Below are 12,751 nucleotides of genomic sequence, written 5' to 3'. Positions count from 1 at the left end.
CAAGGGAAATAGCACTCTACAATATTGTACTTTATAAAAACATGCTTTGATAACATATTTTAAATAGAATGTAAAGAATAAAAATGGTTTTGTATCATGATTAATTAATCGCCGCTCCTTCTGGTGTGCGTGACCGGCAGCATACAGTCATGCAGACAAAGTTTTACTCAACTACTGAAAGTGACTCAGACTTGTTGCAGAGGATAAAGAATATAAGTGTGGGTATTGTTACATTGCCTGTACGTGTTACCGCACTTTTATTGTTCTAATGTCCGTTCCTTAAAGCACAAAGAAATTGCCACATAGACGCTGTTCTTTAGCCTGTCTATGGTGCTTCCCATTATGTGTTAGCATTAAGTTAGCGGATTTAGTTATGTGGCCGTTTCAAATAAACAGCGTGTAATTCTCAACAGTAAACTTTAACCGGGAGTGGTATTAAACAGCTTGAAGCCACTTTTTGGAAAATGTATTATGAATTATGCCAAAATGCTGCTTGTTGTGAAGTGAGTTCACAGGCATAATACCGTGCTTGTATCTCAAATTATTGCTCACAAGTCAGAGCAAAAAAATAAATAAAAAACTCCCAAAAAAAAAAAAACTCAAAATCCTCCAATCTCGAAAAACCCGGATACTGGGTCACTCGTATCTCAAGGGACCACTGCACTGTACAGTATATTGTAAAATCTGTCTTTGCGATCCAGACATTATCGCAAAAATATGCGGCTAAGCACTAATAGAATAGGTGTGTTTTTCAGCAAATTGTTTGAGTGATGGTCAGCAGAAAAATGCACGAGTAGGTGAGGGTTCACTGTATCATGGTAAAGGGCCCCATTGCATGTGCAAGATGAGACAGGAGATCCGAGCATCCACACATGCAAAAGCACCAAAAGTTTAAAAACTGAGCTTTCCTTTCTGGCTTCCATTTATTAGATGACGACCAATCAAAAGCGGTCCGGTCGGGCGTATTGGGGTATAGCCGCAGACCGCATGCCGACAAACCCGGATGCAAAGACGGCGGTAAGTGGGTCAGTTGTACCTTCCTGCGCCATGGCGGCGGTGCTGGTGGTGGCGGCGGGGCTGGTGTGCTGCCGTCCCACTACGGCGGGACAGAGAGGGATTCAATGTGGGGGGCCCGGGTGGGGCGGGGGTCACGGTTTGGGAGGTGGGACGACAGCCTTGTTTAAGGACTAAATTCAAGTTTGTACCTCTGTTTGCATGCGCCAAAAGAAGTGCAATTTGACCAAAATATATACAATTTTGGCCTGCATTTTGCAGCTTTTTGTGAACAAATGACTGATTTGGATATTTTGTGACCGGTGTGGTCCACCAAATCCATTCTGCTGTTTGACAACAAGGAGTCCTGAGTGAAGCTCTAGAGCCCTAGATTAGCTTTGGATCTTATGTGACTGGTGTGGTGCATTTGAGTCACCCGTGTTTGTGATGTTTGACAAGAAAGAGCGCTGACTGAGTGAAAATGCAGAGCGGTACATGAGCTTCCCCTGCTAGCCACCGTATGGCTAGCTGCCATATGCTTTTCATTTGTGCTTTTCACACAAAGTTTTATGTTTGTTATGTTTTAACACTTTCTTAAGGCCAATTTGATCAAAGCTCTGTTCCCAAATGATTTTATTGTGGCAGGTTTCTCCTTTATGAGTCAAGATGTAGCCTTCTACGTTAGCTTCTTATGCTAGCCGCTGACTACTTGGATCTTCTTTGACTGGTGTGACGCACAATAAGTCTTTGTTTTGTGTGTTTGTTCTCACACGAGCCAGCGAGCTGACTCTCAACCGGTAAATTCAGCAGCTTTTGGTGGGAAAAAAAAGGACATTGAGTTGGAAAATATATGACTGATGTGATGCACAAGAATCATATCTAAATATCTGTGATGTTTAACAAGAAACTACGTTAGTTTCCATGACCTAACGAGACGCTTAATAGCGTTAAACCTCTCCTAAGACGGTTTGTTTTGGGTCTTTCTTCAGCAAAGTCTTCATTCAATCTACTTTAAGCTTTCCATATGTACGCAGGGTCCCGGCTGGAGCCGTCACTCCGTCTGGATCAATGCCGACCGATGGAAAGCAGTTGGCAGGGGCCCATGGGAGCGGCTTTACTTCCACAGACGCATTAAAACCCCAAAGTCATTAACGCATCCAAGTCTAGAAGGCCGCTCGATTGAGGCAACACCCTGATGTGTGCTACCCAAACTGAAGAATCAATACGACTGGAGTCCATTTGGCCGTTTTGAGTTTTCAGAATTAGCAAATAAATATCTGCTACTTACCAGAGAAGTTCCTGGACACAAGCATCGTGGTGAGGATGGCTCCCTGCAAAGCAATTATGGCTATAAAATTATAGGAACATCAGCTCATTCATTTTGTGTGTCTTTGTGAACATCCACCTTGAGTTTTCTCCTGGCGTTGAACTTGCGCAGACACTCCACGGTCTCTTGCCGGTGCATCATGGAAGCCACGGTGGAGCGTTGCTGTAGTTGAAGCGAAAGAATGCAATAGGAGTACATTATAATGGCAAAAAAAATAAATAAGCCAAATTTAACACTTTTCAAAACTCTTTTTTTTTTTAAAGCCACTTCTATCAAATTTAAGACCTCTCATTTACTCAATCTTACATTACAATATTTCTAAAATTCCGCCATATATACCGTAATTTCTCATGTATAATGCACTCCCCCCCCCCCCCCCAAGAAATTGTCAAAAGCCAATAGTGCGCATTATACATAGGTATAGGGGGAAATGAAAAAACCTTCACATTGTATAAATGTATGGCGCCTTCTAGAGGTTATGTCCACTTTCATTCTCATATGCCACCGCCACCTAGAGGTTATTAGAAACGTGTAGCCCACACTTTCATTCCAATATGACTGCATGTATGTACAGTTGTGCTCGTACATTTACATACCCTGGCAGAATTTGTGAAATCCTGTTTTTTTTTTTTTTTTTTAATAAAATAGGACTGATCACTGAACAACAACCATCATTCATTTCTTTATGGTTATGTTTTGTTTAATGATAATGCCTTTCTGAAATGCATGACAGTTTCGTTTTAATCCCGTTCAAATAAAATTAAATGTGTTTTGCCCAGCCCTTCATGTTTTCTTGAAAGAATTGTACCCATCTTACAAATTCTGCCTGGGTAATCAAACATGTGCACAACTGTGTGTTTTCTCATTTACTAAATAAAAGTAGGGCTGTGAATTTCAAAATAAGAGCAAGTAAATAAAAAAGTATTACGTCTATCAAATAAAGTGCTTAACTTCAGAATAATTCTTTGAAAAAATACTAACAAAATACAGAAAATACTTCATGTTTTGATCATATGGGTAAAAGCAAAATCATGCATTGTAAAAATGCATTACACGTAGGTAGAAGGGTTTTACAGAATTTTGAGGTCAACTTTGGAGGTGCGTATTTATACATGGGTGCGCATTATACACGGGAAATGACGGTCCATACTGTATATATAAAATTGATGAATTGCCCAGCCCTAAGCGCTGTCTGCTATCTCCAGGAAATTAATGCAATCCAGCGTCTTGCCCTCTGAAGTGATGGAAAGTGACTTTGTGAGACTTTTCCCCTCAAATGAAGTCAGCGCATGACTTCATTAGGCGCAAAGTGGAAAAAAGAGCGAGGACTCCAGAAGAAGAAGATGTAGTGTGTTTAACTCACGCAGACCCAAGGATGCTTGAGGGCCTGGTCGGCCGTAATCCTTTTGGCGGGGTTAATGGTTAACATTTGATTGATCAGATTCTTGGCCTCGGGTGTCACCGTGTCCCACTCTGGAGATGGGAACTGGAAAAACAGCAATATATACGCATGTAGACAAACCTACTCTATTCAAATGATTCATTACAATGACTATTATTTGCTAGGGTTGGTCATTTGACTAAATTTCCTTCATTGATTCATTGGGAAATTGTACAGTCGACTGCAAAGAAAAAACAAGTATCCAGAAGTAGTACTGTAACCATTTCAATATAAATCATCAAGATAGAAATCCCACAGACTTCATTGCTGCCATAAAACTACAAATCAGTCTAATGCAAAATAACAAAAATGAAGTCATCCGACTTTATTTCTCAGTGGCTCACTCGAGGTGTGGCGTTTATTCATTTAAGCGGTAAGTGATTTACTATCAAAGAGGAGGCCACCATTTGTGTAAAATCTGTATTTTCACTCGAAAAATGGCACCGAAGTCACGAGAACTTGGCATATAAGAGACAAATGCACTGACGTCGTACGCTCCAGCCTTGATCTGCTGGTACAGTTTGTGCTGGTCCTCGTCCCAGAAGGGAGGGTAGCCCACCAGCAGGATGTACAGGATCACGCCTGACGCGCACACAACACACACGTCAAAATGACTTCCTATGTGTTCATTTGAAATTGGTCAAATGGAGGCCATTTATACTGACCACATGCCCATATGTCCACTGGCTTGCCGTACGGGTCCTTCCTCAGCACCTCTGGCGACAGATAGCCTGGAGTTCCTGCAAAGCCTGCCCACACGCAAACATAAGCGCAACTTTATTTCATTCATTCAAATATATATTAATACTAGATCATTTGTTTTCTCCAAAATACAGTGACAAACAAAGTGCGATCATTTTTATTTATATAAAAATATGTCCTTCTAACGGATCACGTAATCACTCCGATTATCATCATGGTTGGCAAAATCTTGCCATGAGATGTTTCTAATCTGGTAGATATTTTGACAGTATGCACAACCAAGCAGCATACACAGGAAGTGCGCGCACCTGTTTTCTAAGTTAGGCCATGTGATGTCCCGCGCTGAGTAACTTAGTTTTTCCAGTTTTGAACGCAATCGCGCGTGTTTTGACGTGACTTCGGACCTACCGAACCAGGCCTGCTGGTCCCCCTGCACTTCGATGGCCAGGCCGAAGTCAGCCAGCTTCACTGCCGCTCCCTTCATCTTGCTGGCCAGGAGGAGGTTCTCCGGCTGGAGGAGACACAAACAAACAAAAACGCACACGCACGCAGCACATCAGCGTACATGCAGTTGGATGCATAGCTAACATGTTGACTTGCTAATGCATGTTTCCATGCCGCACGGGGTGCATAGAGCTGACGCAACAGAGCTCGATTAATAGGCGGTGACGTAATGAGTCGTTACTGCAGCAGCTGGGTGACCTCGCCCCAGGGTTACCATGGCAACCCAACCCAGACTGCCCCCCCCCCCCCCCCGTTTATTTATTTATTTATCTATTTATATATTTTTTTTAAATCAGGCAAGCAAGCCCCGTCGACACCATGGAGGCAAAGTGAGGACACGTTTCGGCTACTTGCGGCTGAAACCGGTGCTTGCATTTGACACTTCAAATCAACAGGGGGCAGCGGAGAGCACTTGAGTTGCGATTTGAATATAAAAGAAGAGATTATAACGATACTATTTCGCAACTGCTGTGGGTAGTTTTCCGAGTGATGGGCCACATTTACACATGACGTCATCAAACGACTTCTGGCTTGACTTTCATCACAGTCGAATACAAAAAAAATATAATCTTTAGTCAGTATCTGACAAAAGTCCCATTTTTGTATGACATTTTGTTTCCATGGGACAAGACTGAAGAAATAACACTTGTGTGCAGCTCGTATAAAAGTGCCAATTTTGTAGCCACTCAAAACATCTCAACAGACGGCCATCAATGTCTAAAGCACTGGCAACAAAAGTGAGTACACCGCTCAGTGAAAATGTCGAAATTTGGACCAATGAGCCATTTTCCTTCATCATGCAACACAGTGATAACAAGGTCTCAATTTTGTGTGAAAGAGGCTTGTGAAGGTCTGAAGGAAGTCAACCTGGCAATCTCAGATTGCCGTGTGAAATTTCACGGCGTTCTTTGTCAAAGGCAAAGACAACTCAACGCTCGCTCTTCTGTTGTGGCAATTTGATGGGATCTCTACTCGAGAGAGTCTTCCGAATGCCTGAAGGAAGTTGATGTGGCAATCTCAAATTGAATGTGAACTTTCACTGGGTTCTGTGTGAAAAAGGCACAGATGACTGAACGCGATCTTTTCCATTGCGGCTCTGATGCGGCAATTTTGCGGGATCCCTGCGCGAGAGCCGTCCTGAAGATTTATTAGGGACGGGATGATCGTTCGCTATCCTTCACTGTGTCATTAGCACATCACAACGCAGCGGACGAGGTCAGAACGCGGTCGCGGGTGAGTAATTCCGCCGCGGTGGGGGGGGGGTGCGACCGTCACACGACATCATGTCATGCTGCGCCAAAAACAGCATCTGTCCCGCTGTCGTCGTGCTCGTCCAGAAGAGGAGGAGGCGAGTAGAAGGAGGGTTGTAGACAAAACAGGGGAGTCGGGTACAGCGGGAATGACGAGAAAGGGCGGCGAAGGAGAGGAAAAAGAACGCAATCATGTCAGAACGTCTCACCTTCAGGTCCCGGTGCACGATGTCATGCTGGTGGATGTGGCTCACGCTTTCCAGGATCTGATTGATGCAGTGGCTGCACACAAACACACACACACACACACACACACACAGGCTATACTTCCTTCAAAACATTTGATGAGTTCAAATGCAAAATCTCAAATTGTTTTGTGATTTTAGTCAAATTAGGTTTTTTTTTTTTTTTTTTTTATTCCTGGTGATTTTTTTTATTTAGGGTATTGCAAGTTAGTAGAAACTAAGATACTAAAAGTAAGTCTTGCAAATAGGTCAGCGCAAAACCAGACAATGAGAGGGGCAGCAATTGATTGATTAATCTATAACGAACAACTCACTTTTTTTGGGGATAATTTCAGCCTCTCAGCAATAAATATTCTCCAAAGTCTGTAGTTCTCCATGAAGGCAGAGTTATTATCTTTGTTTTGAATCAAAATAAGACATTTACAATGTCAATAAGACATTTGGAAAACAATGACCATTTTTGCATATTTTGGCTGTAACGGACCAAACCAGTAATTGAATCATCATCAATTTATGTTTGTTCATTTTCTTCACTGTCAATTTGTAATAATGTCCTGTTTTTGAATGAATAATTATTAAATCAGACTTCCCACCACAAGGAAAGAAAAAAAAAAAAAAGTCCTTCATGGGCCATGTGGGAGGATTTCCTGTTTCCTTTTTCAAATGTAAAAAGCAGATCGTGTCCCTTTTAATTGTGTGCGTGCGTGCGTGCGTTCCGCCGGTGGTACTGCTCGTCAACAAACAGCGATGCCACCGCTTTGTGACTTATTCATAAAATGGCATTTAGAGGGCCGCGTGTTCACACGGTGCCAGGAAGCCAAAAACAACAACGTGCAAAGGGCGGCATGAGCAAGACGAGGACATCAATCACAACGTACCTGGCGTCTGCCTCGCTGTAATATTCTCTGGCGACGATGTCCTCAAACAGCTCGCCGCCAGTCACCCTACACAGACACGCGCATACATACATGCATCAGTTCGTATTGATAAATCCATATGAACTGAAAACGTATGGCATACGCTGCAAGATGAACACATTGTGTCATATTTGACAGAAAGAAAAATGCAGTATATCTATCACAACTAAATGTTTTGATTTCTGTACATACAAATTTGCAGAAATATACACAATTATGCAATTCAAATTACAAAAATGGCATATATAAACATTATTTTACATGATGTAATTAAAGAAGCACACTATTTCACAATGTGCTTTTATTAAAATTAACCTGAACATGTTTATTATTAGATTTTTTTTTTAGGGGGGGGGGGGGGATATATTTGTGACACCAATGCAAAAAAAAAACAAACAAAAAAGTCACAGAATTGTCCAGAAATGTTAAAACAATAATGCTTAAAAAAACATTTGCTACATAATATCTTATAAAGACAAAATGAAATTGTATTTGGGGGAAAAAGTTTGCAAATAAATTAAACATTTGATTGTCCCCAACAAGTTTTCACTGCCTTCCAGCCTTATTCTTAAATTGATTTTTTCACTCAAAAATGCACCATAAATTCATAGTGAAAAAAATCTTTTGGTAAATTGTGCATGTTTGTTAAACATTAAAAAAAGCTCAAATTTCAAAATTCTCCATAAATACGGAGTGAATAAAATAAAATAAATAGATTTTGGAAATTTTTGCACGTTTCTTGAAAGTAAAAACAACTCACAATTCACTTTTTCTCCACACATTTTGTTATGTTGCAGCCATATCATAAAATGGTTTAAAAAAATAAAAAAATAAAAAACTCAAAATTCAACATCAAATTATCCATGCAAACAATGTGAAATAAAGTATTTTACAAATGTTTGTACATTTCGTAAACAATAAACATAACTCATATTTCACCCCTTCACTTTTGTCACGTTGTTATGTTACCACCTTATTCCAGAGTCGATTACATTCATCTTCCCCTAATTAAAATAGAATAAAAAAGGGAACAATAAAGAAATGATTTGTCAATGACGTCATGGTATCCCAGGATTTACCAAGACCGCCGTCAGATTAAATGTAGCGCTCCTGGACAGTAGAGAGTCGTACTGTATCTGCACTTTATTGGCTATCGCTATGGGAAGCAATGTTGCAGTCTTCATTTAATTGATTTCATTGTTATTTGCGGCGGCATAATTCATAGTAAAAATGCAATGTGTGTACTTACAGGTCAAAGACGAGGTAATGGAAGCCTTCCTCTGAGATGCTGTCATGGAGTCGAACTAGTGCAGGAAGAATAGGAGCAAGCTTTCATTAATGTCGATGAATAAGGTCGATATTTCATGAGGAGGGTCATCGGACAATATTTTGTTTCCGCTCGCAAACTTGAGATTCAGGCGCAGCAGTTTGGAAGATGGTGAACATTAAAAAAAAAAAAACATAAAACAAAGAAAATGTCACCTGTATTTTAAACGACCAAATGGAATGAATGCCCTAGCTAGCGCAATGCTAACACATAATGGAAAACAGCAGAGCGTTTAGAATTGATAGGCGCGGTTTTATAACCCTTGAAGCCATGGATATTTGAACGCAAATGGTAGAAAAAAATTATTGGATTTTTTTTTGGGGGGGGGCGGCCTGGAAGAGATTAATGTCAATTTCTATTCATTTCAATCCAAATTTATTATTATTATTATTTGGCTGGATAACATGACTCCTTTTTTTTTTTTTGTCACGACACGAGTGCGCGAACGACTCACCTATGTTTGGATGTTTGAGCAGACGACAGATTCTTGCCTCTCGCTCCAATTTCTGGTGATCTGAAGGCAGCGAAAGAGAAAACAGTTTATATTTCCTGTTATACAGATATATACGGGGTGAACTTTACATCTTTTGTGGCGTGGCACAATCAAATGCGGAAACAGGAACAAAATGAAGCCAATGTTAGGAGATGGAAGTTAATGGAAGAATATGGTCATGGTGGAGAATTTTGATCCATTTTCCCTGAAGCGCAACGTCGGACAGACGTCCCAAAACGTCCATTTTGTGCCCTTCTCGCAGACGCCAGGATGCCCAAAAGACACTTAGCGAGCGAAAAGGGCCGCAGCTTTTTTTGGGGACTTCTGTCGAGCTTGCACATGAGGGGGGGAAAGACGGCTGCGTATTGTCTTTGCACACACTCCGCCAAATGCCGTTTTGCACTTAGTGAAATTAGTCTTGTGGGTGTGGCTTTAATATAATCGTCGTCTGTTAATGATTCTAATGGGGAGGCGAGGATGTGTGTACTTCTGCGTGTGTAGATGCATGTTTAGGACACATTAAGAGCCTATAAAAGGTATTGACTCGCCCGTTGCCATTTATTGCGCATTTTGCTGTTACAGCCGTATACCAAAGTTGACTAAATACATTATGTGCACGGCATTTCAATCAGCGAAAATGTCGCTTTGCAATTATGCAGTATTATGCGAAGAATTTTGAGAATGGAAGTTAATTTAATCCATTTTGGAATATAGCTGTAACGTAAAATGTGGGGAAAGTGAAGGGGGATCAAAATGGGTGCACGTTTTTTAAAACTATTTTTAAAATGTCCTCAAATGTATTTTCACTTTGGTATTATAGATTATGTTGAGGAGAAATTTGAGGGGAAATATTTAATTTAATTCATTTATGAGTATGGCTGTAACATAACGAAATGTGACAGTCGGTGAATAATTATGCAGATCAGAAAGTTTAGTTCGGCGCTCGGAAATGTGCATACATTTTAAATACACGTGTTTTTTTTCCTCTCTTTGTATTTATGGATAATTTTGTGTGGAATACTTAGTTATGAAAATTAATCCATTTTTGGGATAAGACTACATACTAAGAAACTAGTTTTTAGTAAGTAAAAGTAAAAATTAGTAAGTAAAGTAAGTAAGTAAAACATTTTTTGTTAAAAATTTTCACGTCATATTTATGTATAATTTTGAGTGAAAATATGAATATGACTATGAGATAATAAAACGTGAAAAAAGTGTAGCAGGGTGAATGCACGGGGAAATTGTAGCCATTTTTTATTTTTATTTTGAAAAAAATGTGCACAAACTTCCCCACAACATTTTTCCCTGTGGATTTACAGACCATTTTGTGGAGAATTTTAAGCAAATAAATGGATTTAATTTATTTTAAAATAGGGCGGTAACACAACAAAATGTGGAGTTAGTGAAGGGGGTGAATATTTTTGACATTTGTTTTTAAAAAGTCTGGATTTTCGATTAGACCTGTAACAAAACTGTAACTTGGGTGTGTAGCGTATCGTTTGGATGCGCTACACACCCAAGCCCATCACCCACTCGCTGTCCCGAACTGGAACAGATGTGCTGCTTACATGGGCAAAAATATCTGTGTGGGTTTTTTTGTCACTTGACATAGATGAAATCCCGGCCGCCCCACCCGTGGATTTGAGTTTTGCAAAAAAAAAAAAAAAAAAAAAAAAATTTATATATATATATATATATATTTATTTATATTATATTATATATATATATATATATATATATATATATACACATCATTATATATATATATATATATATATATATATATATATATATATATCCATCATTCTAGCTGTAGGGAGGGACCCAGTGGCCAAGATGACTGGGTGATCATCTAAATAAAAATTAAAAATTGAGGAAGTCATTCAAGGAGTCATGGGAGGCTTCTTACACTTGTGCATGTTTAAAAATTGAACTATGCATAGTTGCATACCAGAGGTGGGGACTCGAGTCATAAATTCGCTGACGTTTGACTAGACTTGACAATATGTTAAAAGACTTGCAACTCGACTTGGACTTGAACAGCAGTGACTCGTGACTTAACTTGGACTTGACTTGAAAAGACTCGCTGCTTTGACCAAGAACTGAAAAACCAACACTTTGTAGGATTCGATATTTACAACTGTATGTTCAACTCACTGCAAAAATGTTGATCAGCCTCGCAGTTTCCTTATAACGGTTCAAAGCACTTGTTGATCAAATTTGTTTTGAAAAATAAATATGCATTATAAATGTAATATGTCATGTAACACATTAATTAAACAAATATTTCATATATATTAAAATATGTTTTATTTTGTTGGTAAAATGACTTGAAAGGACTCAAAACTCAAATGTTTGGACTTGAGACTTGACTCGCGCCCTGCGGCTCGCGTCGCAAGAAGCGCCGCGGCCGCAGTCGTCACTGCGTGTTTTTCATCAGACAGTCTTGTTCGGTCGGGGCAGAGCAATCAGAGCTGACATCCCCGCCTGCGCTATAATTGGCCCATTTCGACCGCTCGTGTTCTTAGACACGTGGCCGGCCGGGCCTGCGAAAAAGACAAGGCTAGTTTTTTTTCCCAACGCCGGCTCATCGTGACAGCTCGATTACGCCGCCGATTGACAGGAGGCCTCGGCGGAGAGCGGCGAGCGCTTCGGAAACATGAGCGAAAACACCGACGGCTTCTGAAGGGACAGTTCGCAGAGATTATTGCGTGCTTCCGACACAAAAGACAACAATTGGCGACAGAGGTCAGAGGTCGAATTTCAAGACTGCAACACAATCCGCTTGATTTTTATTTGATGAAATCAAAGTTCAATATTAGCATTATGACCAAGACGCCCTCGGTATTAAAATTAGATGTTTGAAGAACAAACACGTTAATTAACTATGCGTGCTAAGTTTCATATCAACTGAATATTGCATATTTTGTTATTAAAGAAAAATGGATTATAAAAAATACAGCATATTTAGGATGTTTTTTCTCATTGTTTAAATGTTTTTTATTTAATATATATCTATTTTTTTATGTTGCTGTATAGTTATTATTAATAACTAAATAAATACAACTCTTTCTTTTTAGTATCGTAGTCAGAATTTTGGTATCGTGACCAAACTATTTGCAGGTTTGTGTGGCAAAACTGAATAGTTTTTGGCAGGGGCGTGAAAATTGTGGAAGAAAAGTGACTTGTGAGTAAAAAAAAAAATTTTAAAAAAATACAAAAATTAAAAAAAGTTAGTGGGCTTCGGTGGAAACAGGGAGACGATTTCGCCTCCACTTTGCATCGTTAACGTTGTTTTGAGGAGGCAAATTGCAACCACACCCACATGATGCACATCCTTTTACGACTTTATGATGCGCGCACACACACGCACGCACGCACGCACACGCACACACACACAGAACACTTAGGCCAACAAGAACGATTAATGCGACGACACGATTGTATTCATTTATCCATGTTCCTTCTCCTCATTGCCTTTCTTAAAGCTGTGGGCAGGCAGGCGTGACGGATGTGTGGACGCCGACATTCGGCGTCTTTGAAAAACGAGCC

At 40.0% G+C, this 12,751-nt stretch overlaps 1 protein-coding gene across 10 annotated transcripts in view; it reads right to left on the bottom strand.

Moving 5' to 3' along the window:
• The window catches only part of camk2g2 (calcium/calmodulin-dependent protein kinase (CaM kinase) II gamma 2), a 31,831-nt gene that overhangs the window by 12,442 nt on the left and 6,638 nt on the right, over window positions 1-12,751 (bottom strand). For 6 of the 10 annotated variants that reach the window (XM_061691068.1, XM_061691062.1, XM_061691063.1 and 3 more), the window contains exons 3-13: window positions 9,161-9,220; window positions 8,629-8,683; window positions 7,341-7,406; window positions 6,427-6,499; window positions 4,872-4,974; window positions 4,427-4,510; window positions 4,249-4,343; window positions 3,684-3,806; window positions 2,399-2,482; window positions 2,282-2,324; window positions 1,037-1,096 (exon numbers count right to left, since the gene is read on the bottom strand). In XM_061691068.1, coding sequence (XP_061547052.1) covers window positions 1,037-1,096; window positions 2,282-2,324; window positions 2,399-2,482; window positions 3,684-3,806; window positions 4,249-4,343; window positions 4,427-4,510; window positions 4,872-4,974; window positions 6,427-6,499; window positions 7,341-7,406; window positions 8,629-8,683; window positions 9,161-9,220 — 846 coding nt within the window. The remainder of the gene's footprint in view (window positions 1-1,036; window positions 1,097-2,281; window positions 2,325-2,398; window positions 2,483-3,683; window positions 3,807-4,248; window positions 4,344-4,426; window positions 4,511-4,871; window positions 4,975-6,426; window positions 6,500-7,340; window positions 7,407-8,628; window positions 8,684-9,160; window positions 9,221-12,751) is intronic. The other 4 variants (XM_061691066.1, XM_061691067.1, XM_061691064.1 and 1 more) reach the window with 1 other exon arrangement.

Source organism: Phycodurus eques, chromosome 11 (genome assembly GCF_024500275.1).
Source record: "Phycodurus eques isolate BA_2022a chromosome 11, UOR_Pequ_1.1, whole genome shotgun sequence".
Classification (NCBI taxonomy): domain Eukaryota; kingdom Metazoa; phylum Chordata; class Actinopteri; order Syngnathiformes; family Syngnathidae; genus Phycodurus; species Phycodurus eques.
The sequence above is the reverse complement of the archived record's forward strand: the minus strand, read 5'-3'. Positions and strand labels throughout refer to the sequence as shown.